The following is a 27602-nucleotide window of genomic DNA, read 5'->3' as shown; positions in this document are numbered from 1 at the left end:
ATAACAGTTTGCATATATTTTTAATCCGCACAAATGTCAATTTTACAGTACCAAATGCTTTGGGTTCAATGTGGGACTGAGCGATATTCTGAATGAATATTTCAAGATGTAATTTATATTATGTCCATCTTAAATGAAAATCCTAAATTGAAAAATAAAAGTGTTGACATAATCCACAATCAAGACAAAAATGTCTTCATAGTTTGGCCTCGGTTTATTCTATGATGCAAATACTGCACTCAAGACTTGTTAGTAGAAAACAGTTACCCTGTCAACAACACATCACATTCACACATTACGAAGAACGATTAAATCAGCGTTTTCATTAAAAAGTCACAACGTATACAACACTAAATCAGTTTTTCCTTCTCATTTTCTTTCAAGATAAAAAACAAGTTCATACAAAGAAGAAATAACCGAGCACCACAATGCTACAATGCTCTTTTCTTTGAATAATTTACATTTAATATTAAAAAGAAAATGTGTGGGGGGGGGATTCTGGCTACTTCTGCTACTTAAACGATTTCTCATACAATTTGGTGCACAATGGTGTATGAAGGAAATCAAGATAGCAAGCATGCTCGCCATAAAGTTGGGACAATGAGTCACAGGACTTCTCCGAAACACCCGACAGGAGAACAGTTGTTCCTCTAGGGAGCTGGAAGACCGCGTTTAAAATACATCAGTTTCTGGCAGGAGTTGCCACAGCAACAGGTTGACACGTCAACAAATGAGCCCTTATGCTCTGGTCCGAAGAACGTAGAAATGGCTTAGGACAATCCAAATCGCATTGAAAATAAATAAGGGTACAAATCTATAAAGGGCGAATGCAAACCAAAAATGACATGACAAATGAAAACAGTGTGATTGGTGACAATGACAAAAGAAACAAATGTCAATTGATGAAAAGTTAAAAGGTTTTAGCACAGGATTCCTCATGATCAAACGCCGCCGAACTCCCCGACGCGTGCCCCTTCCCGCCCGTCACTTGTGGTGATGTCCGCGCGCGTAGTGGCAGGCAAAGTCGTACTTGTCCCTGCACATGGTGCCGCAGATGTTGCACTGGAAGGGGTGCTCGTAACCGTGGCAACCCATGTGTATGGTGTACAGGATGTTATCCGAGAACTGGATGTCACAGTGTTGGCACTTGTGCGAGGCCGCCGGGTCCTGGGGCGGGCTGGTGGAGGGGGGCGCCGCCGCCACGCTGGGCTGACTGAGGAGCGCGCGGTCGCCGCTGTCGAACCCGCCCCGCGCCGCCTCCCCGTCCGGGCCGTAGCTCCGGCAGCCGGCCGGGTCGGAGTCCTCCTCCTTGGGGCTGCGGGCCGTCTGCGAGCCGTTGACGGCCACGGCCAGCGGCGGCCCCGACGCCTGCTGGATGAGGATGGGCTTCACGTCGTCCTCGCAGGACAGCCGGTCCAGGGAGCGGGGGCTCTGGGGCCGCTGGGGCAGGGTGGCCAGCTGGCCGGCCAGCGTGGACAGCTGGTCCAGGGGGCTGTCGGTCGAGGGCAGACCGTTGGCGCCCCGGCTGCCACTACCACCGCCGCCGTTGCTGCTCTCGTGCGGTTTGACGACGGGCGTGGTCTTGTACTCGCCGCTGACGCCGATGCTCAGGTGGGGCCGCGTGCCGTCGTGCGCCAGACCGCCAGAGTAGTCGGCCCGGGGCCCCAGCAGCGACGGGGGCCCGCTGTAGTTGCCGAGCAACCGTCGGCCGAAGCCCAGGGAGGTGGCCCTCTTCTGCAGGACGCTGAGCATCCTCTTGTTGGTGAAGGGCGAGCGCACGCCGCGCATGGGCAGCAGCTTGTGGCGGCGGCGGCGGTGGTGGGAGAGGTTGCTGCGGTCGCTGCAGCAGAAGGCACAGAGGTCGCACTTGTAGGGCTTCTCCCCCGTGTGGGAGCGCATGTGGGCCTCCAGGTGGCGCTCATAGGCCGAGGCGAAGGGGCACAGCTGACACCGATGTGGCTTTTCTCCTGAGGGGGAGAGGATAGGAAAGCAAGGGTGTGGAATTAGGACAACGCTATTAACACAGGAAGGTTTCAAAGCAGGAACAAAACGATTGTGTGGCCTTAAGTGCAGCCTGCTGGTGAATTGAAACAGTGACAATGGATTTGCTCATGGAGATTACCTGTGTGGATACGGATGTGCTCTATTAGACGAGCCATGCCTTTGTTGACATAGTTGCAGTAGCTACACTTGTACTTCCCGTCGGGAGTCCTCTCCAATCCGTCCATTTGTAGTTCCGCCCCGTCATCCAGCGACAGGCTGACCTCCACCGACGGGGGGTCCAGGCCGCCCTGGTCACTGGCTGTGGTAACTGAAAAACACACACACAAACGATAACGAATGTGTTCACAAAATAGTCTGGTTCTCTAGACTTGTCTGGTCTTAGATCTCCAATTGAATGCCCAGTTCCTCACCAGCCTGGAACGAATCGCCCTGGTTGTTCTCCCCGCAGACGGAGCCGGAGATCATGTTGACATGCTGGGTTTGTTGCGTGAGATATTCCTGAAACTCTTTCACAAAGTCCACAGACTCTGGCTTCAGGTCCTCCATGGTGACGGTTCCTGTTGTCCTAGTCCAGTGCTGGGTGGTATGGCTTCAACCTCGACGACTACCAGCGCACGGACAGTAGACTGCCTGCCGATGGAGACAGACGTGTTGGCAGTCTCTCTTTCTGTATAACATCCTTTATAGTCTGGGTCTAATGCTAAGCCTCAAGACACCACCGCTAACATTGTAGTCCGTGCTAATGTGTTACCTCCAGCCGAGAGGCTAGATCTCTGTTAATACCACAATCGTTACGTGTTCAACAGATTTAATATCGCCCTAGTCTAGTTCCGAAATGAGAAATTAGCTATAAACCTAAAAATACTCCGGTAGCTATTTAAAAATAACAACCTAAACAAGGATTGCATGAAATGGCTAATAGGAGCTAGCCAAGAGCAACATCCAACTAGAGTGCTTCCGGTTTTCAGCTTTGACCGAAAACACATTGTCGCTTCCGGTCAAACGTAGCGGGATTCCTGCCTGGCTTTTCCAATAGCCACTCCATACAACAGAACAGGCTGTAAATGTATGCAATTATCTGTGTTAATAAGTATAGATGCTATATCACATAGACACTGTATATGAAAGGATTGGTGTATATATATTCAAATATTTATATCTGCTATTTCCCACAGACACTATTCAAGTTATGTTTACAGTTTATTTATTAATAACGTTATCTGCGCTATATCTGCTATTTACCATATAAACTATATAAAATAGGCTGTATATTTACACAGTCTATTTATCAATATGTGAATCTTCTATTTCAGATAGAAATTATAAAATATTGGTGTCGAGCCGAATGCAATGTAAGCCACCTGCCAGGAGGGGGCGGACTTACCACAAACCGTATGTCTTTACCGAATACAAAGAAGGAGAGAACAAGAGGAGAATTTATGTAAACAGTCGAAGTTATGTCATTGTCTCTGGTCCGAATTTTGTCGAAGGTGAGTGTACCTTTGTTTAGTTTATAACAACTGTGTTGTTTTTGGATGACGTTGAATTTTGACAGATCTTACTTTACGTGCGTAGGTTTATTGCAAACAGGTTGCCAACACGGACGTCACCTTGTAACCCACATCGTATTATTGCATTCAGTCATTGATAGGCTGCGTTACAAACAATAGTAAATGCATTGTTATATCGCATTGGCACTGGCCTAATGGTAGTCAATCATGTTAATTAACCTTAATGCACTTACTTGTGCGTGCAATTGCACCCTTGCACCCTTGTGATATATGTAAGCAAAGGGTTTATGCTCAATCGATCTCAATTTGCAGGCAAGCAGGCACTCATGCCTGCCCTGGGCAGCCCTACGGAGCAGGTCCAGGTCCACAGCCTCTCTCCCAGATGTTCCCTCACAGCCACCTCCCGCGGTGTCCTTCGCTCCTCTGCAGACCTTCTCAGAGGAAGAGGGCATGATGCGGGAAGCAGGTGAGGACAAATGTGGGATACATGTATTGTTTATGTTTGCCAAACATTCAAAATAGCCATTATTTTAAACTTTTCACATCGTCTTTGGTCACCACAGTGCAAAAGTATGCCCAGGACTGCATTGCCCCGTATGTCTCGAAGATGGACGAGGAGTCAGCCATGGATCCAGCAGTTATTAAATCCCTTTTCGACCAGGGGGTATGTGTTATCCGTTTTGTATTCAAGGCAATTCAGTTATGCTCCTCCCAGATTCCTCTAGAGGGCTTACAATGCTTTTGTTTCATCACGTTGGACGTAAACCCCCACAGCTCATGGGTATAGAGATCGATCCGGAGTATGGAGGAACCGGCTCCACCTTCTTCTCGTCCATCCTGGTGATCGAGGAGCTGGCGAAGGCGGACGCGTCGGTTGCCGTGCTGTGTGACATCCAGAACACACTCATCAACACACTGCTAAGCAACCTGGGGACCCCCCAACAGAAGGAACAGTACCTCACCCGGCTGTCCACTGATATGGTTAGTAACGCTGAAGTATTCTTACATTCAAGATTTCCCTATTCCCTATAATAATAAATAAATGTCTTCATGGTAAATGTAAAAGTTCCATGTGGTTGAATTGTTGATTACTTGCTGTACAACATGTTTTAGGTCCTTACTAGCGTACAAACGCTACTCTCTGATATAAAAACAGGTGGGCAGCTTCTGCCTCTCTGAGGCGGAGTCAGGCAGCGACGCATTTGCACTGAAGACACGTGCGGAGAAGCACAAGGACTACTACGTCATCAACGGGTCCAAGATGTGGATCAGCAATGCAGAGCATGCCGGAGTGTTCCTGGTGATGGCCAACGTGGACCCAGCAGCGGTGAGTGGTTCAAGTTACACTAACGGAGTGAGATGTGACACATGCTGTCGCTACCCAGTGTCCCGTCTGGGTTGTATCATGGTGCGAAATATGGGCGTACCATACAAATGGATCGCACCATAACAATCGAACATCAGAAATTATCAACTTTTTTTTTAATCTCTTCTGAGTTGTACTGGACTCAACCGACGATGACATCATTGGTCACGGCGTGTCCTTCTTAATCATTGAGATATCGTCGCCTCTTTAGACCAATCAGCAGCATGCTCCTTCTCCCGCTGCAGGGCTACAGGGGCATCACGTGCTTCATGGTGGACCGCGACACGGAGGGGATGGAGATCGGCAAGAAGGAGAACAAGCTGGGCCTCCGCGCCTCCTCCACCTGTCCTCTCAACTTCGACAACGTCAAGGTGGGAGTCGCAGAGCAAAGTCTCACTGTTGAGATCCATCAGATGACAACATTACAACGTCACTCACGCTGCTGCTGGTTTTCTAGGTGCCAGAGAAAAATATCCTGGGCCAAGTGGGTCATGGTTATAAGTACGCCATCGGGATGCTGAATGAAGGCCGTATTGGGATTGCAGCTCAGGTGAGGAATTGACACACGATCCTGTGGAAGGATTGGTTCGACCCATGATAAGGCTATATGTTGCTAAATGCCCTAAATGTAAAAGTAAATCTCCAGAGAATAGAATTTAGTGGTATCTGGTGAACTAGGTTTGGTAGAAAATGGAACATAACTTGCATAAGTATGTTTTAGTGTATGATCAGAACCGTTGTGTTTTAGATGCTGGGTTTGGCCCAGGGTTGTTTCGACCACACCATCCCATACACCCGGCAGAGGATCCAGTTTGGGCAGCGGATCTTTGACTTCCAGGTAAACGATTTCAAACCAATACCATCACAGTTTCCTGAGGATAACAGTGTTTGTTTCGCCAACGTGTTCCTTTACCTTGGGGTTTTGAGCATGTCTTCATCCAGAGGGTTTGGTTGTGTATTTCAGGGGCTGCAGCACCAAATATCCCACGTTGCGACACAGATCGAAGCGGCCAGGCTACTGACCTACAACGCGGCCCGCCTCAAGGAGGCGGGGAGGCCCTTCATCAAGGAGGCCTGCATGGCCAAATACTTCACCTCCGAGGTGAGGGGTAGTGGTGTGGGCAGTGGTGGAATACATACACAACACCATAGTACCGTGGTTTAACTTAAACTCTTTAACTAAAAGCTTTGTCATTCTATGTCTTGCAGGTGGCCACTCTGACCACGTCGAAATGCATAGAATGGATGGGAGGGGTTGGTTTCACGAAGGACTACCCCATCGAGAAGTACTACAGAGACTGTAAAATAGGTGAGCACAGAAGGCGGCCATTTGACCTTCCCATGTAATCATTCATCAGACGCTTTCCTTCAAAACGAAATGCAAGGCTGAGAACAAAGCAATAATTTGAACAAATGTGTGCAGCAAAATAAAAGTTTATATATAACAACTGAACAAGAGTTCAGAGCAGCCAGAGAAATCAGTAACAAACATTTCATTTGGTAATAGTGTGAACAATTACAGATGACATTTCACATCTCAAGGTGTCATAGAAGGCATGTTCTTCTGTATACAAGGGTAGTTTAGCTGTTGGTGCATGAAGCTGATGGAAAACAAAAGGTATGATTGCTGGTGATTGGCTGTGTGGTGGGGGCGTAGAGGTGGCAGTTCTCTTTCTCTCCGGCCATGGAGCCCATGTAATCCGACACCACAGGAATGCCCTGCTCTGAACTTGGTTGAACCAGAAGTAGACAAGTGTCATTACCAAGGAGTCATGCATGACTCAGCCATTTTGTATCTCTTATTTGCAACTGCAACAGGCCACTTATTAGGGATTATCGAAATCCGTTATAAAAAGTTGCTACATTTTTGCTAAGATTAAGGCGCTATTAGTTAATGTTATGTGTTAAAAATGGCATAGCCATCCATCCGCTATTAGTGAGAATATGTTTCAGGATTGACTGCCTTCCTTTGTATGAGCCTCTTACGCCTTGTTCAGACTACATCCCTCCATCGACGGATCACCGAGGTCGTGTCTGACGTATATGGGACTACTCTTTGTAGACGCATACTGCAGCCAATCAAATCGCTTCCCGCTACAAAGCCAATATGTGGATATAAATACAAAAGATGACTAAAAACAATCCTATAATTCCACATTTCTTTAAAAAAATATAACGGCCGGATTTTTCCTGCTTCTTCCTGCTTGTTATTGCAAAATGGATCCAGTCGCGTGGCGTGTATTTGCATAACCGCGATCTGATTGGCCGACGGATCCGGCGCTGCCTGAAAAGTTGAACATTTCTCAACTTTTTGACGCAGGCCACGGAGCCGAATGGACAGACGGACCCACAATGCATTTCGCGAGCGCCCCATGCAAAGTCAATGAGATCCGTCGACGTGCGGAGGTAGTGTGAACAAGCCCTTAGACTGCGCCTGTCTCATTTCTGACCAATCGGGGCATCACTTCCCCGATTGGTACAGGGAATCCATGTAGCCTGTCAATCACGTGTGTGTGAATTTAGATGCTTCTCAATTATGGAGAAAAGTAGGAAGGGAGGTGGCAGAGAAGGATTTCTGTTTCAAAATCTTGCTCTGAATTACATTGACACCAAAAATCCCAATATTGGAGAATTGTCTCCCCACGGCCCCTCCCACCCCCCTGACACTGCTCATGTGGGTTTCCAGGTTAAAGACAATGAAGGAACAGGATCGCAAGACGAGCCAAAGCAACATATATATTTTGAGACTTTCACCATTGTTTTATTCTGAACTGTAATTTCAAAGGAGAACATACTTGCTGAAGCATTGTTGTCAGAGGACCAGTTTTTCGACTTGACCTGTTTCCTTAATCTCTTAATAGGTCATGATAATTTAGTACAGTACATTTGTCACATATTGCTATAACGTTGCGCATGGTAGACCTCAGGCCGCGTTCACACTATACACGTCCGTCGACAGATCTCATTAAATTTGCATGGGGCGCTTTAGAAATGCATTGTGAGTCAATCCGTTCAGTGAGCTCCGTTGGCTGTGTCAAAAAGTTGAGAAATGTTCAGCTTCTCAGACAGCGACGAATCCATCGGCCAATCGGATCGCGTCCCCCATACCTCAGACACGCCCTCCGTCATCCATCGACGGACGTGTACAGTGTGAACGCGGCGTCAGTGGGAACAAACTCCAACCCTCCCACTGTGTGTGTGGATGATGGCTGGTTTAAGCAGCCTCACCTGGTGGGCTCTGATTGGCCTCTGGGGCCGGGTGAGGCTGCACACCTGTTGCCAATTCAGTAATCAGGGTGCACAGGTCACACAAGCCATCGTGATGCTTTAAGACTGGATACATTGAGTCAGAAATAGAAACAGTCTTTTAAATTCCCTAATTTTTCTCTGCAGCAGCGTTGACGTTTGTCTCCATTTGTGTTGACACCCAGGTACCATTTATGAAGGCACAACCAACATCCAGCTGTCCACCATGGCTAAATACATCGACAAGGAGTATGACCACTGAAGGGCTCCATCTGGGCACTGAGAGCCACACACTCCACTGCCTCTACCCTCCACAACTCTGACTCACTGTCAAGATTAGGCTCTGAATGAATTCTGGTGGAGGCCTCGTCCAGTCTCCTGTATTCAAATGAGTTAACAAAATGGGACTAGCTATCCATGCCACAGGTAAGGTAAAAAGGCATGTGAAACACACATGCACACAGTATGTGTGTTTCACGTGCCTTTTACCTTACCAGTTGTCACTTTGCGCTCAGTTTGGTTTGTTATTTGTCTTTAGCACAGATTGTGCTACAGATTTGCTATGAGGTCACCAAATTCTCAATACTTACTGATACAGACATCCTCTGTTCCAGCTGTCGATGTATATTGGTCGGGCTATGATTGGCTACGAACAGTGCCTTCACAATATCTATTTCACTCCAAAGGCCTCGTAGTTTTCACTCTAAGCTTTGAGTGTGTTTGACGTGTGTAATAGTTTGCTCTTCTGAAAGTAGCCCGATATCTCGTCTAATGTAGTTTAACCTTTTGAGTGGATTATAAATAGTATACAGTACTTGGTTGTAAACATTTAAGGAAGGATTCAACATAATGGTTAAATGGTTTATATGTAGTGTTAGAAACGAATGTTAACAAATCATGTTGATATTTTAATAAATGTTCATGACAAGCAGATGACCCAACTTTTATTTTTATTTGTAATGTCAATGAATCACAAACTCATGTTTATAACTAATGTGTAATTTTTTTAATGTTCATGTTCACTGACTGATAGGCCATGCCTTCACTTTCCTAAAAAGAGTAAAGTGCAGGTAAGAGTATAACTACAGCTACTATAACCACATTTACATCGCCAGACCAATTCGCTTCATATGCCCGAGAAAATAAAACATGAGCTCGCAGATTAGTGTGGTTCCTAGTTTATTTTGTAGACCAACTAAGGCGAAACCTTGGTTTACCACTAGATGGAAGCATTTCCTTGCCTGACCTCGGGTTGTGGACATATGTAGTGACTACAGTGCTTTACGATGCTGCAGATTGAATTAAGGTAGGCTACATTAACCTGACTGAAAAGCTTTCTAAAGACTTGGGCACATATAATAACGTTAAGTGGCTTTTTAAGATTTTATGTAAAGGTTTGTAACGCTTTTGCAGTAACGTAGGTAATGCTGAAAAAAAACATTTATTCGTGCCGAGTTATCCATCGGGGCGGTTTAATTTTCGTTATATTAGAGACGGTCACTCTGATTACATCTATAGAATAATCATTTGTATCTTGTTAAGATTGTGGTCGACGAACCATTATCTGACTGTAGAGAAACCTGAAAATGACGTCCATAGCGATGCAAAGGGTACCTTGTGACATGCAGATACCGGACTACCGTGAATGTTATATAGTCTATGGTCTGCTATAGATTGAACAATATTTCAGCATTTGAGAGCCACCTGTTTAATTCTGAGAGAAAAATAGCATAATAATAGATTCATGTAGCATTTTAGGAACAAATTATTGTGAAACCATATCTTTACATCTCTCTTTAATATGCTTGCGCAATGCAAATCAAAAGTAATTTCAGAGAGAGAGAGGGGGGGGGAGAAAGTGGGAGTGGAGAGAGAGAGAGAGAGAGAGATGTTTGAGTGACAGGTGATTGTGGGTTGTGCATGGGATAAAACCATGCGCCATTTGTCTCTTTAATCTAATTGGTTGATTGATGAGTCCATGTTGTTCAGCTGGAAGCCAAAACGTGTATAGGGCCTTTCCTCTGAGTCTATTCTGGTCATATCTCCTTCCTGCCTTCGCTCTGTTGCATCTCAAATCCTATTTGCCGTCCTACCTGCCCAATGGCAGAGATTCAGCGCATTTAACTTAGATACCATGTTTATTTCATCGTTTACAATCGAGCCCCACTTTGACGCATTGATCGCTGCTTTGGATCGCTCCAAACTCTTCGTTCCATTTTACGCGTTTTTTATTTTAATATAGAAAGGACAATTTTTTAACTCTTTCACAGACCACATGTGAACGCGACCCGCGCAAACATCGACACAATACGGTTTGTATTCGTAACGGACTTTCAATGGTGATGCGGATTGAAGGATGATGGCAGACCCCCGCGCGCAAGAGACGGTGCCGCTGCACGTCAAGGAGTCGCCTTTCTCCATCAAGAACCTCCTCAACATCGACAACAAGCCCGCCAAGCCCAGGACGTTCCCGCCACCCTCCAGGGGACTATTCGAAGGGAGCATCTTCTCCCGGATCGGAGACCTAACTTTTCCCCGGTTTGAGTTCCCGTCTCAGCGGGTCGGACTAGCAGCCTCCGCCTGGTGGAACCCCTACACCCTGGGGGCCATGGGCCACCTCAGAACCTCAGGTAGTCAGGAGGGTTCTCGATTTACATTTACATTTACATTTAGGGCATTTAGCAGACGCCCATATTTATGGGGGATTAGCAAAAAATAAATAAATATATATATATATAAAAGAAACAATCGAAAAGCAAATCGAACCTATCATCAAGATTGTCATAATCAATCATCATAATAAGGATAGTTGGGATTTGTTGTAGTGGTGTATTCCGTTATGTTGCCTTTCATAGTTGCTTTAACTAACAAATGTCTGACTGATTGATTGCCAATGATAAAGCATCAATAGCCTGCAGGCCTACCTGCCTGAAGGTTAGGTCTCGGCTTGTGATTCATTTAAATGGATCTGCATGGATCTTACTTGATACCTTTCATCCAGGAAGCTATAAAAAAAAAAAGCTGTCATACTCATCTGAGTATCTTTGTGTCTGACCCCCATGCAGTTGGCCTCTCAGAGAGATGCGGTGTTCGAGACTCGCCGCCGGCCAGGGAGCGACACTCCCCGGCTCTCCTCCTCCACAAAAGTGAACCTGATCTCAAAGAGGACGAGGACGACAAAAGATCCGCAGAAGACATTGTCCTGGAGGAGAGCGACACCGAAGACCCCAAACAGGACGGCACGCGGGGGGACGACTGGAAGAACCTAGACGATGCATCGGACAAGAAAGCTTGCCGGAAGAAGAAAACGCGCACCGTGTTCTCCAGGAGCCAGGTGTTCCAGCTGGAGTCCACCTTTGATCTGAAGCGCTACTTGAGCAGCTCCGAGCGGGCCGGACTGGCGGCCTCGCTGCACCTCACGGAGACCCAGGTGAAGATCTGGTTCCAGAACCGGAGGAACAAGTGGAAGAGGCAGCTGGCGGCCGAGCTGGAGGCAGTCAGTCTGAGCCACGCCACGGCCCAGAGGATCGTGCGTGTGCCCATCTTGTACCACGACAACGGAGGCTCCGAGACCGGGAGCTCCGCGGGGAACTCCCCGAGCGGCCAGTCGCTCCTGTCGTTTCCGCACCCGATGTACTATTCCCACCCCATCGTGACGTCCGGCCCCTTGCTCAGGCCCGTCTAGGTCCCGGAGGTGGTTTATCGCAGGTCTTTTCTTTTTGGAAATTCATAGAAACTTGCAGAGAATTATTTAGTATTATTTGTGGATTTCATGAATATACATTATATTATTATTATTATTATTATTATTATTATTATTAATATTATTATTATTATTATTATTACTATACTATTATTATATTGTGACTTAAAGCCCTTTGTTCAAATTTAATGTAAAATTGATATTATAAGGAAATGCTTTGTAAGAGAATGCTACATTTCAGTGTATGCCTAATCTTATTTGAAGCAGAAGATAATGTTGTTTTACATAGAGTTCCATGTTAATATGTATTTTATAGAAAAAAATGTGTGTCAGTGTTTGGACAGAAATGTGGATATATTTGATACTCTACAATATTGTGCAATATTGTTCGCTTATTGCGCGCATAATTCCATTCTCTCACTCAAATCTCTCTCTCACACACACAGTCACACACACACACACACACACACACACACACACACACACACACACACACACACACACACACACACACACACACACACACACACACACACACGGACAATCATGTTCATTAATGCGTTCCAAAAAGCTGCAGGTATAAGCCCTATCGCCTAATAGGCCAATCATTTTGAAAGAAATGTCACTGTAATTTATCATAGCGTACTTTAAGCCATAAAAAAGCCAAATATCAACCACTGTTTGTATAAGTTATTCATTAACATTGTATACTTGTATTGTAGAAATGCTCGCACTTGTTAAATATGGTTCTTTAATTACAGAAAAAATTGGGATTTATATAAAATGAAGCCTTTTCGTCATGATGGAGTTGTGTATTTATTGTCTTAATGGCATTGCTTTCCAAGGATGCGATCCAATTAGGCCTATTTTTAGCCCTATCGTTAAAGAAAAGAGACTCAGAAGATGATAATCTTCTGATTATTAGAAGATGATAATCTTCTGAGTCTCGCCTAAATAAAACCAGGCGAGAAGTCTCAATGCAAAAAAAAAACATTTTGGATGTATTCATGCGTTATGAGCTAAAAACGTACAATTCTGTCCTCAATAGATGCTTTTATAGTCCAAGTTAAGGAATCAATAATTAAGAAATCAGAAACAATGCACTTTTATGTTTTAACCTTTATGCTTTTGTTATTGTCGCTTATAATAGACAGTCAACCGACTTCGGTTTCTTTGAACGAATAAATGTAGGACCTAACGTAATTGCAATTTAGGATGAACCAACATTTTTCCACCACATTAACTATTAAGACCAATTAAGGCAACCTATGCTATCTTTCTCAAAGTTATTTCATGAAATGATTCAAATGATTAAGGGGAAGATGTGAATACTTGTAGGCCTATTTTTTTTTAGGATAAAGGTTCGGATAGACTTCTTGATTATTTGGCGTTACATTAAAAGTAGCCTAGGCTAGCCTATATATTTTTTAACATAAATAGGCTAGGGATATTAATATTTATTTGTCATTACACATATATTAGGCCACAATCTCCAACCATATTATATATATTGTATCACCAAATAAATCCCAAAGGTCTTATTTATTTATTCGTTAGGCTAAGTCTATGTGAGCATGCTTTAACCAAATCCACCAACATGTGTATCGACTGTTCCTTGTTCTAAATGCTGTGTTTTGATAGTCCGATTTAAATGTAAGATAATAATAAGTCAACGTGTGAATAGGCCTATAAATACATCGCAGTGCATTGCCGGGCGGCTGTGCTGTAGTGTATGGAAATAATGATCTGCGCAGAAGCAGAGATCGACAGAAGAAGAAGGTTGTCTCGTTCTCGCGAGACACTACGTCACGGATTGTAACGAATCAAACGAAAGCGGGAACCGCGCTCATTCGTCTGCACCAATCATCGCCCTCGCTGGAAGCGCTCTAAACACTTGTGTTGAAAAATCACAGGAAGCTTAGCCGTTAGCTTAGTTTAGCTAACTCAATAACGTTGCAGATCAAATACTGCACACGGACTCGGTTTTCTGTTGTTGTTAACGTGACAAAGGTTTGGATTGTGGTCACAAGAACCCAGAGCGGTGAGTATGTTGTCGTAAATACGACTTTATAACACATGTTAGCTTCAAGTGGGCCATGCCGATGCTAGCAAGCACCGGCGGGGGTACCAACGGCAGGCTGGCTCTGCTCTCTGAATGAACCCAGCCCGGATCTATGTACACATAGCGGGTTATATTCCTACAAAACACAAGATCATATGCACATGATGGTGTTGTAATGGCACTGTTGAAGCGATTGTCCAACCGTGCAACCATCAAACAGATTATGGACCCTTGCCATTGCGAGGCGCGGGTCTTGTTTCTAAAATAAGATGGGGGAACAGATATCATCCGATATCGTAACACATGCGTTTATTACTGGTTGCATACGTGATGGGACGGCCGTTGATGAAGCCGGCCTCAGTGCTGTAGGAGTAGAATAGACAGAACCAGTGTGTGTGTGTGTGTGTGTGTCAACTCTGATGGGTGTTATCAGATGTTCGGCGGTTGGGTCCAACTTTCGTCTTTCCGCTCTTCTCTTAACAGATGACGGGTTGCATTGAGTACAAGTTGAACCAGGGCCCGGAGGACACCATCTCCGCGGTCAAGTTCAGCCCCAGCACGGCCCAGTTCCTCCTGGTGTCCTCGTGGGACTGCACGGTCCGCCTCTACGATGTCGCCGCCAACTCCATGCGGATGAAGTACAAACACTCAGACCCGGTCCTGGACTGTGCTTTTTATGTAAGACCTAACAATACAATCTCGGCATGTTAAGTGATCCGGTGTTGGCCCCGTCCCGGTTGGGGAAAGTACGCACTTATTGTACATTGTACGTCCCGGCACTTAAAAAATAGTGCTTAGCATTGTGTAGTATCTGATCCTAGCTATCCTTGTTGTATACGGGGAATGGCTTGGGTTCTATGAACATCCTTACTGTAGCGACAGTGATTTATTGTTTCTGTCTTTTGACAAATCGACATATTGTAAGTTGCTTCGGACAAAAGCGTTATCCATGTGTGCTTACAAAGACGAGCAACACTGTAATCTAAAGTATAAAAAGGAATGTGACATTGGAATTGTTTTGCTCAACGCTCTCCCCACTCATCATTTAACTGTGGTCGTGACCGTTAATGTTAAAGACAGTTGGTCGACAAATTTACATCAACAATGTTGTTTTACAGGATCCCACTCATTCTTGGAGTGGAGGTTTGGATGCACAGTTAAAAACCCACGACCTGAACACAGATCAAGGTGAGTTCGCCACATCCCTTGGCCAAGTGAACGGCAGGCCTAGACATAGCCCCATATTTCCCTATTCTAACCAGGAACAGTTTATTTAAAGACCAGGACTTTTCCCTTAACTCGATCAGCATCTAAGTTTTTGTTAGATTTCAATCGATTTTTATTTTGACATTTTTGTCATTATCTCTCATATTTAACTTGAGATATAGCCATGCTCTGCTCCTTTTTGATGGTGGTTATTTTAAGCCCAAAATTGTGCCACCTCCAGTTGACATATAGTACGGTGGTTCCTGTTGATTCATGCTGATACACCTGGCCACGCTGGTGGACACAGTCTATATCCAGCAGAGTAGAAGAGTCGGGGTCATACTTTAAACCAAAGGAACCGTTCATGTATTCAACCGTAACACCCCTAGTGAACGTGCTGCATTTAAAATGCATTGGACTTCTGAGGTCAAGTGGTCACTGTTCCTCACACCGTTCCCCGAACAGATACGATTGTTGGAACGCACGACGCCCCCATCCGCTGTGTGGAATACTGTCCAGAGGTCAACGTCATGGTAACGGGAAGCTGGGACCGGTCGGTGCGCCTGTGGGACCCGAGAACGCCCTGCAACGCGGGGACCTTCACTCAGCCGGACAAGGTATCGTCTTGAATGAAAGCTCTACAATACAATCATTTAGAGAACAACTGCACTGGTGCACTGTACAATTCCGACTGTTCTACCGACGTTGACGGAGCAGTATATGCCTGTAGGGTTTGTTCAAATCAATTTATGTATCCTTATCGTAATTCATAATTGATTGATGATCCTGATCCTCGCCATGCTTCCCTTTTTTTAATCATAAATCGAAGTCCAGCAAAAATGGTAAGGTCAGCTGATGAATCGCGAATCAGGGTTTCCCCTACGATTACATTTATTCTAATGCTATTCATGAGCTAATGCCACCTACAGTATCCTTTGTCTTTTTATTTTTCTAAAGCGGAAATCTAAGTTACTGTCAGTCATTTTCCACAATGTTTCTTCATAACAATAACTGATTTTATAATTAAGGAGGGTGAAGCAGTAACCTCTGATAAATGTAAAAAAGAAAAGGTATTTGGGGCAACCTTGATCATTTCCAGAAGTGCTTGAATAACGGTGAATAAGAGTCCTCAAAATCCTCCATGGGGACTCAAGTCGTGGCTTTGCCATCGTCTCTGTGTCCAGGTGTACACCCTGTCGGTGGCCAGGGACAGACTGATCGTAGGAACAGCTGGGAGGAGAGTGCTGGTGTGGGATCTGAGGAACATGGGCTACGTGCTGCAGAGACGGGAGTCCAGCCTCAAATACCAGACCCGCTGTATCAGAGCCTTCCCCAACAAACAGGTACGTGATCGTCCACTCCATGAGATATCCCTATGCTATCATGGTCTACGTAGGGCCATAGCGTCCATCTTGTTTCTAAACCCTACCTGGGTGGGGGTACTGAATGTGATAAAGAACCAAGGACGGTTGAATGTGTGAGATCCCAATTTGAGTGAAGATGGGACATGATGATAACAGTTTGGTTGTCTTTGTCACTGTCCAACACCACTTGGTCTTTACTCTGCTTCAGAGACCGATCATGGAACTTTTATCAACCGTAACATAACAAAGCGTTTCAAGGCAAAATAATACTTGTGTGTATACGATGGGAAGGAAAGGCACACACTATGGGTAAAATAATGTCCTGCTCTGAATTAATATAACATGGTTTTCATAATGAGATAATGAGTGAACGCTGAATCTGGATGAGATGCAACATGTTTGTATCTCCCTGGTTGAGTCCTTGTTTAGCTATGATCGAAGTTCACTAAATGTTGAAAGTCCGCTGAACTGTGAATGTTCACTAAACGCTGTGTTCCTCGTCTTCAGGGCTTCGCGCTGAGCTCCATCGAGGGTCGCGTGGCGGTGGAGTACCTGGACCCCAGTCCGGAGGTGCAGAAGAAGAAGTACGCCTTCAAGTGCCACCGGCTGAAGGAGAACGGCATCGAGCACGTCTACCCCGTCAACGCCATCTCCTTCCATGGCACCCACAACACCTTCGCCACTGGTACGTCTCGCCTGTCAGTACTGCGGGGGGTTTGAGTTTACGTCTCGTCTGTCAGTACTGCGGCGGGTTTGAGTTTACGTCTCGCCTGTCAGTACTGCGGGGGGTTTGAGTTTACGTCTCGCCTGTCAGTACTGCGGGGGGTTTGAGTTTATGTCTCGCCTGTCAGTACTGCGGCGGGTTTGAGTTTACGTCTCGCCTGTCAGTACTGCGGCGGGTTTGAGTTTACGTCCCACCTCTCACCGTGTCAGTACTGCGGCGGGTTTGAGTTTACGTCCCACCTCTCACCGTGTCAGTACTGCGGCGGGTTTGAGTTTACGTCCCACCTCTCACCGTGTCAGTACTGCGGGGGGTTTGAGTTTATGCTCCACCTCTCACCGTGTCAGTACTGCGGGGGGTTTGAGTTTACGGAAACCTCTCACCGTGTCAGTACTGCGGGGGGTTTAAGTTTATGCTCCACCTCTCACCGTGTCAGTACTGCGGCGGGTTTGAGTTTATGCTCCATCTCTCACCGTGTCAGTACTGCGGGGGGTTTGAGTTTACGGAAACCTCTCACCGTGTCAGTACTGCGGGGGTTTGAGTTTATGCTCCACCTCTCACCGTGTCAGTACTGCGGGGGGTTTGAGTTTATGCTCCACCTCTCACCGTGTCAGTACTGCGGGGGGTTTGAGTTGACGTCCCACCTCTCACCGTGTCAGTACTGCGGGGGGTTTGAGTTGACGGAAACCTCTTTCTTGCTAGCGTGCTTCATCATTTCAGACTCTGTGTACATATGTCAGTTCCAGTATTCAAGTTTTAGTTAATGGTTAATTTCTCATTTGCTATTCAAGGATGAGCTTTGATTGCCCTTAAGCCAACATGGACCATCCAATCTTGGGTTAGCTAAGAGCGCAATGAGTGACATGATATCAAGCTTAACGACAAATTTGTAAGGTCACCTTAAGGGTTACCCACCAGCCGTTTAGAGTACGCTGAGGTTTCCCGGTTCAAGGCCATGTGTCACGGCAGAGCGTCAAGCTCACCCCGAGTCTGTACTCTTCTCCCCACCAGGAGGCTCGGACGGTTTCGTCAACATCTGGGACCCGTTGAACAAGAAGCGTCTGTGCCAGTTCCACCGCTACCCCACCAGCATCGCCTCGCTGGCCTTCAGCAACGACGGCAGCCTGCTGGCCATCGCCTCGTCCTACATGCAGGAGCAGGGGGACATCAGCCACCCCGAGGACGCCGTGTTCATCCGCCAGGTCACAGACGCCGAGACCAAGCCCAAGTGAGGCTGACGCTCCCCCCCCCCCCCCCCCCCCCCCCCCCCCCCCCCCCAGCCTTCCTCGTCCCCGGGTACTGCGGCCAATCACAAGCGTTGCTTAACGGGGAACCACAAACCAGTCAGGTGTGGCTGTTTTCTAATACAGGAGTACTGCGTCATACGCCTTTTGGGATCGTCTGCTTCGTCAGCGACGTTCCGGTGAGAAAAATTGCGGGAAAGTTGGATTTTCTTTTTCCATTTGTACAAATTTTCTTTGTGAGAATTTCGGTTGATGGGCCCACTTTTGAGCGGGAACGGAGCTGATGTTGGCGTATGAAGCAGTAGCCTCCTCGTATTAGAATATAGAGTGTGATTAGGATTTTAGACCCAGCGGAAGGCAGCAGCATCATGATCTGCACCGGCCCTCTCGCTCTTCCAACAACCAGAACAATTGAAAAGACGCGCACACTCCCCGACACACAACCCGACACGTGTGCAAGGGGAATAATACTTTACTAGGGTTGGAATATCTGCATTTAGGCTTCTCCTCATACTGAATTATTGTTGTGCATGTTGGTACATTTTGAGTTGAACTTCTCGGCTTGTGCGTGCAGGTGTTTATTCATGATGGATAGTTTTTTTGCACCTACCTACACCAAACTCAGTTTGGTTTTCTTCATACCACCTTTTTTTAAAGCCAACCGGTCCCACTCAATTTGGGCCTAAATGCATTCAAGTTGAGACGAAAGCAATCCTGTCTTCTGATATTCCTCAGTGGGAAGCGTTGTTTCCTGGTGTTAACACCGTTGTATGGTTTGTGTTTTCGACGGTGTAAGGATTTCATGGTTCCTCTGATAATTCCTCCCTCAATGGTTCCCCAACATGCACGCTGAACTCTACTGTTAGTAACGTTGTTCTGGTCCACATGTCCCCCTCCTTTGGCCATTTTGAAGCTTGTGTGTACAGTTCTCGCTGGTCTCCTGCCCCTCGTCTACTCCTGTTTTTCTGCCTGTTTGTTAAATGTTTTAACGCAGACCTTTCTCTTCGACCTGATTTCCCCTCGTCTGATGTCGCTGTCCTTCATGTGCGTGTGTTTTTATTTGTTTCTCATCCTTTCACGGAGATGATAACTGAAGCCTCACGTTGACCCCCGACCCAACACAAAACAAAAGGCGTGTTTTCTACGTGGTGGATTTATAATAAAATGTGTAAAAAAAAAAAAAAGGAAATACTCGCTCTGCCTCTTCTTCAGTCATTCATCACTGCTGTTTGGCTCTGGATCTGAACGTGAACATTTGAAGGGGGAAAGGGGGGGGGGGGGGAGATGAGATGAGAGGGGAGGATGTGTCCGGGCAGGAGGGTGGGGGAGAGTTGTCTTGACGACGTGTTGTGAGAAGGCGATGATCCACCCGTTTCACCCGGGGCTGCTGTCTCACCCCCAGACGTTGACCTCATGCTGATAGACATCAGTGTCACTGAACCAGATATTATATTAGGGGGATATTGGAGTGGGCAAAGCCCCACTGAACCGGGGGCACAGCCTGTAGCGGGGAAATGTTCCCTTTAAGTAATTACTACATGGCATTGTTTGCCCCTTTTTTTCTCCCTTTTATTGTAGAGGAGAAACTAATCTGTCTTGACTGTAATACCCCCTCATGTGTGCATACTGGCATAGCATGCATTATTTATTTACTCCTTACGGATAACGCTTTTATTTAGCTGCGTTTCCTTATAAATCATGACTCCCGGTTTGGCTGATTTGTTACTGTGGTGACAGCATTGATAAAGCCCAGAGCCTCGTTCTTTGTTGGTTTTTTGCAGGGTGTATTATGTGAATGGGGACAGCCAACACAAGACAGCGCCTCGGCAAAAACACTAAGTGGTTCGTTTTTTCTCAGTTCAGATTGTCAATGGTGGCTAATGCAATTTCCAAGCCCTTCAGTAAAAGTAGCGCAGAAGACGGACACGTCAATTATTCTATTTGAGCTCCAATTTTTCTAATGGTTTCTATCTGCCTCTGCAGCATCCTGGAAATGATTTCTTCGTTTGGTTAAATGATGTCACTAATTCCCATGATTGCTGATAATGAGTCAGACTTTGACGTCGGGACTCAGACTCGCAGCTTAATATGAAATGGCATTCATTTTGTAGAGCAATTACGGCCCCGTGCTGCAGACGCAGAGCGGCTGGGGTATACGGTAAATTAACTTGTTTCCTGTCATCTTTGGCTTCCACTAAATTGGAAAATTGAGTTCCTTGAGTGAGCATGAGACCTGCTGGGCCTTTTTCCCCTCCTCTCTGCTATAGATAGCGGTTCATCCTGGAGAGGGGGGAGGTAAATCATGATGGCTCACCCATTTGTCAGATGCATTTAAACAATTAGGGCTGCGTGTGTGTTTTTGGTTCCGTCTTGCCAACAGCGAGGTGAATGGCGTGGCGTGAATGGGATTAAGTGTCTTGCGTTTTGGATGAGTATTCAAGTCATTCTGGAATTGGAAATATGAATATTCTGGTTAAAATACGCAAAAGACACCGCTCCGACGTGTCTCTAGTGTCGGGGCCGTCTCTCGGCTGCGCTTCCCCGCAGACTCAACCGCGGCCGCGCGGCTCGCCTCTGATTTCCAGCCTCCAGAGGTGTTGGAGACGGGTTGGCTCCATGTGAAACCCGCAAACGACCATCGGAGGGGCGGCTTCGGCCGCTACAGCCCTCGTCCCGTTCATCTAAGCCGACCACAAGAGGCTCTCAGGCTCACTCAGCAGGGCTGCCTCGACCTTCCCAGAGACATCCTATCCGCCTGTGTATTTTTCACGTTGTAATGGAGGAAATCACATGATGAACAATCGGTTACTATATTGACTCCCATTTCATGTTTTTATCTGGATATTATGTTCTCCCCGTGTAGCTGTCATATCAGGTGACGATGGCACGGTTCACGTTATGGGTGGGATCTGTACTGAAGGCCTACTGAAGGAAGATTACTTTATCTCTGATGATGTGTGACATTGTTTAGATATACTGCACATTAAACAGGAACCACAACCAAAAAAGGAATATAAATCAATCAAGGGTGTGTAACAGCGACTCACAAGTTGTAATGACTGATTTGTGGTGAATGGGGGAAAAAATGAAAGGAAAGTCAAAAGGGAGTAACAGTGAGACAAATGTGAGGCGTGTCACCGACTCCTGCTCCTTACGACCACAGCCTGTCTGGGGAATGCTGTTAGAGGCGACTCCACGGGCAGCACAACATCTCCCGGGGAGAGGTGTAGCTACATTAGCGGCTGATTAGACAGCACCAGGCTCCAGGCCCTGCTCTGGGTTTCACACCCCTGACCATCCATCTCCTGGCAGGCAGGCAGGCAGACAGGTGGCCGGCGGGGGGCTCCCTGTATCCTTGAGGGGGGGGGGGGGGTTTGGATTGAACCACAGGATTGTAAATCAAACGTCCTGGCTCAGGTCGGGGTCGAAAGAGCGGTCGGACCTCGACCAAGGTTTGATTGACGCATGATCGTGCAGCATATCAAATACCTACTCTGCATCACACATAGTAGCTATTTTAGATATTTAAATTGCGTTCGCTTTTGAGGCTGATTTGGTAAAAAATTTGACTGAGCAAATTGACTTCTTACTTTGACAATTACTAAGTACCTTGAGTGTAGTTCAGCAGTGCATTGTAAATGTATCAACAGCTCAGAGAGAATCAACAATAGCGCTAGGGAATATAATCGTTTCACTGCTATTGTCACCATAATTAATGACGTTAATTACATAGATGAATTATGAATGAATGATGTCTTGTTTGGTATTCAGGTAGGCACATGGTCCAAATGGCCCCGGTCAATAGCAGCGACCACAAAACACTAGCTTTTGTTTACAACCCTAAGTACTTTCCGTTTGTCGTCGGGAACAATGCTTCAAAATGCTCGCTGTCTGTTTCGATGTAAACTAATCTGTTTCTATGTTATTTAAGACTGGTCGGGAGTCCTGTTTCTGATCGAGAGGGAAGGGCGGGGGGGCAAATGACAAGCGGCCCACTTGAATCATAACCTTTTCATTTTCTTAACAGAGCAAACCGACAGGTTCTCAGTGTGACAAGGCCTCCCCCCCCCCCACCTCCATCCCATCGTCCCTAACACACAAATTCCAATTGACAACAGTTGCATTGTCAACAATTTACCTTCAACCTCTTGAGTGACAGGCAGCTTCTTTATATGGTCATCCAAGTCCAAAACAGGGCGGGGGGTATAGGTCCGGGGGGGGGGGGGGGGGTCTCCCCATCAGGGAGCCACCGTGCTCAACAGTGACTTTTTATCCCTATTTAAAGTGACAGGCTGAGCAGCCCCTTTGTCCTGCCTTGCGCTGCTGTGTGTAGATATTAGATCCTGCGTGTTATTTAATGGGTTCATGACCACAGGGCTACAGTTTGTCCTTCCTGCAATTAGCGTTCACGGTTAGCCTAGCAGAACTAATGCACCTGTGTGTCTTTGAGGCTCGGGTTGCCCCTGCCGCCGGGCACCGGTGGCCAGATCACCGCTGACGACGTTGTCTCTATTTCAGCCTGCTCCACAGGAACTTATTGACCGAATTCCCCGCTCCCGAAGTACACCCATTTAACCTAAACTAGTTTCAATGACTGGGAGTAAAAACAGATATGAATGCTCCCGGTCAGTTCAAAGCAACTTGTGGTTATCATTAAATAAACGAGATTGCAGTGCATTCATTGTCTCGTCCGCTTCCTAATAACGGATGCTAATGAATGCAGCGCATTACATACAGTATATTAGCAATGGTCTTTAGCAATGGCTTTCTTTTCAGTATCACGTGACTATACGCAATGCCCATGGACTGGATTCATTGGTGCTGTTTGTGTTCATTGACATTTGTCAATGAACGATCTCTGGTCACACGGTTCTACGGGACCGGAAACTAAACACTTTGGGAGCACTACTGGGTGTTGGGGAGCTGGAACACCTGGGACAGCCCGGCTTGGTGGAGGACCAAATTTGTTTTTACGATTAGTTTAATCTGTGAGATGACTATTGATTGCGAAAGATGCCTCTTAATATCATTATAATTGTACGAGTTAAACAAGAAGGTACATTTTATGGGTAAAATGTTAACCGCTTTACATCATGATGTTGATTCTCTCCTTATTTAAAACTACAATAGCCGTAAATGAAAAACCAATAATTGCGGTCATGCTCTTTGTGGTTAGGCCTTTACCAGTGACGATGCATTAGGCATTTGTCCTTCACAAAGTGCCATCGGCCAGCAGAGTAATCATCTAATCACACAGTGCATGACAAGCCTGAACGGAGCAGAAATCAATGCAAACGAACAGAGCCATTGTCATTCACAGCCTTTGATTATCGGTCATTATTTACATCTCTGATTCCAATGGGGTGGAATAGAATGTTTCCCCATCGATTCAACGGCAAGCGAAGTAAACTAATGTGAGCGAAAGCGATCGATGCGTTTACCTAATGGTGTTTATGTGTCCGTGACGTTGGTAACACACGGGGATAGGGTCCCACAGAGGGACCGGGGGTATATTCATCATCATCCACACATTATGTTATAATTGATGGCCTGTGCCCGGGGCCGCTCCATTTGTTTTCCATGTCTGTGGCAAGCAGCAGACCTCCAGATGGGGGTGGGGGGGGGGTCAGTTCTACAGCCATACTAGGAGCGTTGAACGCAGCCCTCATGTTTATCTATTGATCATCATACCGTGCTTATGGTCTGCCTCCTGTCATTTACTCTTTTTGGGGAAAGCGCGTTGAGTGCCATAGGTCAGGGGAACGTGTTAATGAAGCTTTATGGGAAAGAGGATGGATGTTCCTAAGTATAAACCTAAATATACATTGTATTATTAAAAGAGAACCAGAGAGAGAGGGAGACACACACACACAGATAGGGAGAGGGAGACACACCCAGACAGAGAGAGACAGAGGAGGAGGGAGACACACACACAGACAGAGAGATAGGGAGAGAGGGAGAGGGAGAGACAGAGAGAGAGAGACAGAAAGAGAGAGACAGAGACAGGGCGAGGGAGAGAAAGAGAGAGAGACAGAGAGATAGACAGAGGGAGAGGGAGAGACCGAGAGGGAGACAGAGAGAGAGAGAGATACAGAGAGAGAGACAGAAAGAGCTACGTCAATGCCAGTGAAAAGGTAAAATAAAAAAGGTGCTATTCAACAGCCAGGAAAGAAATCCTGTCTGCATCGGTTGATTTTTGGCAAAGGGTTTTGCTAGGCTACCCTAAAACGCTCCAAGTTTGTTTAAAGGGAGGGTTAATCAAGTTTCCTTAAAGAACAAACGGGTAATGATTTTATATTGTCATCATATACTTTGTATCGGATATTTTAGAGCCTTTCCTAAGGGAAACTGAACACTCGCCACCTGCAGACATGAAGCGATCCGTTGACTGTCGACACTAGCTTCTCCCCTACCACTAAAACGCACTCCTATCCCTTTCAATAGCGCCTCCGACGGAAGGGGGCACGCAAAGGCCCAGCCCAGGGCCCCTTTTCAGCGGTAATTGGAATGGAGCCGTTCGTGTCTTTCACTTGCATTCTTCCTTTTGTTGCCTCGTAGGTTGCTCTCAAGTAGGCCTACGGTCATTCAGAGCCCCCTCCTCGCTGCCAGGGCTCCACATCCAGGGTTGTATTGATGTTTTATTTGAGTTAAAGTACAGAAATGAGGTATATCTTACCCTGTCATCCCCACTACGTCTACATGGCTTTCTTTATAACATAAACATATATTTTTATAGTTTTCTTATTGTTTTCAACAGGCTTCCTTGATGTGGAACATGTTAAAGAGGGAACAAAAACGTCTCGTTCTATTCCCGCTCTCAACTTAACCAACAGTAGGAATCTTCCTTTCATAGGAAGATGAAATCTCAGAAATGCGTTGTCAACAAATGGTTTGCTAAATACAGAGTAAAGTATGGACATAAAATCCATGAGTGATTTGAGTTACAGGCTAAAATCATAACGGGTTTCAGCAAAGATCTTTATAGCATAAAAAAACGTTTAAAAATGTAACTAGAAATGAACAATGGCGATATACAATAATAACAATATGAGATTGCAAAGCTGTTTTCACACAAGTTACATGCATGGCAAGTACCAATCTGAATGCTTCTGCTTCCATATTATTTATGAGGGGGCGCAATCGTCTTTCTCTCTCGGTTTCTCGAGCACACGTGGAAGCACAACATTTACTGGAGAAGGTTAAAGTCGTAGAACAACACAATTTCTCCTCTAGGGCTCTTCAGGGATAACACAGGCCTGTTCTCGGCGAATCCCATATCTAATTTACCGCCAAGAAGAGCATGTTGACCTTAACCTTGTTCGGAGCATTTAGTGTATGGAGACTATTTAAAGAGAGTGTAGATGTCGCTAATCAGGCCGCTTTCTCTTTCATTTACATGCAGTCATTTAGCAGACGTTTTTATCCAAAGGGACTCACGAGTGCTGCTGAGAATACTCAACAATCAAAAGTAGCAGCGAATAAATTATAAACGCAGCACAAAGGTCTCCGCTGCTTCCAGTCCCGAGTGTCCAGTCTAACAGAGAAAGGTCACACGATGACCTGGCCTTGAAACCCTAGAGCGAGGTGCTGAATGACTGCTCTGCTGCCCAGGGGTCAAAGTTGGACACCTGGCCCCAACAAGGGGGTCATGACCTTCTGTTGTCTCCGCTGACCGGACAAACCACGCAGGGCGACCTTGTTGGTCGATTACTTCCTTACGTCCATCCACCCCAGCAGGCCAGGGGGGGAGCTCACCATCAGGCCTAACCTGTTGGTGAGCTGGTCGCTGAGCTATGGTCCCTGTGGAAGCGTACTTTCATGTTGAAAACACAAACACCGTGTTCTAGGGGGTTTCACTGAACCGGAACCCGATACCCAGCAGGTTCCCGCTCCGACAGAACCCTCATTGATCCCACATCCGGAAGGAGTCGCGCACGGGATCGGTTTACCGTCTTACATTATGTTCTGGTCGGGTCCCCATGAACATTACCGCTCCGAACCCCCTGCTTCCCAGTGGCCCAAACATAACCCCACAGGGTCCTCTTTGTCCCCCCCAACCGTCATGGCTCCCTTGTTGTCGTTTTAGCCTACAAGCGCACACACCTTTAATAAGACTATCGCTGAGACACAAGATATGTTCAGATAAGGGAGACCTTTGTAGGCTTTATTCAGCCGGCAGCCATGTTGGCTTGTTGAGCCGCGGAAACCTACTAGAATCTTACGGGGGAAACCATGACGGCTCGATGGAAATGTGTTCTAACTGCTGCATGGGTGGGGGAGTGCAATGCAGAACTATAAGTAATGCGTTGAGTTGTCGTGGTTTCCGAAGATTCTATAAGGTTTACCTTCATTAGTTTACTTCTAGAACATTCTACATTCTAGAAGACTTACCTTCTAGAATGTAGAATGTAGAATCTAACCGTCCACATAATGACTCAAATCGTTGCATTCAATAGTTTTATTTTGAAAGGCAAATAATACAAACTTTCACAAAGTGACTACTATATGACGGTAAAAAAGGTATATGTCAACAAAATGAAACCAACATGCATAAGAAAACACAATCTAGAGTGGTTACAAAAGTCTAACCCACTTTGACTTAAATACCCCTGAGCCTTAACCCTTCGCTGTTTAAAAAAAGTGCACCAGGTCGCTGTGATGCGAGACCACTTCAATAACCAAACCTGAAGAAAATCCCATTATCCCCCTTTATAAAAGACAAGTTGTGGGCTGATGGCTCCAGAATGCATTTCCTGAGACCACTCTAATGTAAAGTTTGGGCAATAGTCCACACGTAAACGTATTAGGTGCAATCATACACCTAGATTGTGAGAAAGAGTTAGAGTAAGTCCTCCTGATAAGCAATAACACCACTCAACCCAACAAAGTTATGGCAAAAAGAGTGTTCTCTTGGCTGAAAGTGGCCTTCTGGGAAGAGCAGCCTATGCCTAACCTGCAAACCTCTAAAAACACAGAGAATCACCCTGTCCGATGGACAGATGTGGGGGGTGGTGTTTTCCACAATTGCCAGAGATTGGCACCTCGGGCAAATTTGTAAGCAGACATTAGGAAAAAACTTGAGGACCCAGAGTATAGCCTAACGATGTTTCAGGTAGAGAGATGCCATGCACACAGATACGCATCCGAACAGAAAGCCTTTTCTATTGGATTAGCA

The 27602-nt window shown here is 46.1% G+C and overlaps 4 protein-coding genes across 5 annotated transcripts; 3 read left to right on the top strand and 1 right to left on the bottom strand.

Moving 5' to 3' along the window:
• Positions 1 to 203: 203 nt before the first annotated feature.
• LOC307090735 (zinc finger protein Pegasus-like) lies at positions 204 to 2958 on the bottom strand. The gene is made up of 3 exons (XM_079757498.1): positions 2415 to 2958; positions 2123 to 2311; positions 204 to 1967 (listed from the first exon to the last, which is right to left on the bottom strand). The coding sequence occupies exons 1-3, from the start codon at positions 2548 to 2550 to the stop codon at positions 985 to 987; spliced, it is 1308 nt and encodes a 435-aa protein (XP_079613624.1). The 5' UTR covers positions 2551 to 2958; the 3' UTR covers positions 204 to 984.
• A 404-nt stretch (positions 2959 to 3362) lies between these two features.
• Positions 3363 to 9001, top strand: acadsb (acyl-CoA dehydrogenase short/branched chain). Of its 2 annotated transcripts, XR_013812635.1 has the most exons (12): positions 3363 to 3494; positions 3828 to 3981; positions 4079 to 4179; positions 4290 to 4496; positions 4672 to 4842; positions 5127 to 5252; positions 5339 to 5431; positions 5630 to 5719; positions 5846 to 5983; positions 6091 to 6190; positions 8313 to 8743; positions 8883 to 8931. XR_013812635.1 is itself a non-coding variant. In XM_079756447.1 (11 exons), the coding sequence occupies exons 1-11, from the start codon at positions 3462 to 3464 to the stop codon at positions 8387 to 8389; spliced, it is 1290 nt and encodes a 429-aa protein (XP_079612573.1). In that variant the 5' UTR covers positions 3363 to 3461; the 3' UTR covers positions 8390 to 9001. The 2 variants fall into 2 exon arrangements, 1 of the variants encoding a protein (XP_079612573.1); XM_079756447.1 differs by having other exon boundaries at positions 8313 to 9001.
• Positions 9002 to 10483: 1482 nt separating this feature from the next.
• On the top strand, positions 10484 to 11812 carry hmx3b (H6 family homeobox 3b; the record flags this gene model as incomplete). Its single annotated transcript, XM_079756612.1, has 2 exons — positions 10484 to 10757; positions 11193 to 11812. 2 exons carry the CDS (start codon positions 10484 to 10486, stop codon positions 11810 to 11812), a joined length of 894 nt encoding a protein of 297 aa, XP_079612738.1.
• Positions 11813 to 13728: 1916 nt separating this feature from the next.
• bub3 (BUB3 mitotic checkpoint protein) lies at positions 13729 to 18415 on the top strand (the record flags this gene model as incomplete). Its single annotated transcript, XM_079756406.1, has 7 exons — positions 13729 to 13871; positions 14376 to 14570; positions 15011 to 15080; positions 15564 to 15715; positions 16283 to 16441; positions 16970 to 17147; positions 18195 to 18415. Exons 2-7 carry the CDS (start codon positions 14376 to 14378, stop codon positions 18413 to 18415), a joined length of 975 nt encoding a protein of 324 aa, XP_079612532.1. The 5' UTR covers positions 13729 to 13871.
• Between the last annotated feature and the right edge of the window lie 9187 nt (positions 18416 to 27602).

Source organism: Pollachius pollachius, assembly GCF_949987615.1.
Source record: "Pollachius pollachius genome assembly, chromosome: 19".
NCBI lineage: Eukaryota > Metazoa > Chordata > Actinopteri > Gadiformes > Gadidae > Pollachius > Pollachius pollachius.
The sequence above is the reverse complement of the archived record's forward strand: the minus strand, read 5'-3'. Positions and strand labels throughout refer to the sequence as shown.

Coding starts and splice junctions, on each gene's coding strand:
- LOC307090735 (XM_079757498.1), bottom strand. CDS start 2,550: ATGGAGGACCTGAAGCCAGAGTCTGTGGACTTTGTGAAAGAGTTTCAG. Junction 2,312..2,414: donor GGGCGATTCGTTCCAGGCTG/GTGAGGAACTGG, acceptor TGTGTTTTTCAG/TTACCACAGCCAGTGACCAG. Junction 1,968..2,122: donor GCACATCCGTATCCACACAG/GTAATCTCCATG, acceptor TCTCCCCCTCAG/GAGAAAAGCCACATCGGTGT.
- acadsb (XM_079756447.1), top strand. CDS start 3,462: ATGTCATTGTCTCTGGTCCGAATTTTGTCGAAG. Junction 4,180..4,289: donor AATCCCTTTTCGACCAGGGG/GTATGTGTTATC, acceptor AAACCCCCACAG/CTCATGGGTATAGAGATCGA. Junction 5,720..5,845: donor AGCGGATCTTTGACTTCCAG/GTAAACGATTTC, acceptor TGTGTATTTCAG/GGGCTGCAGCACCAAATATC.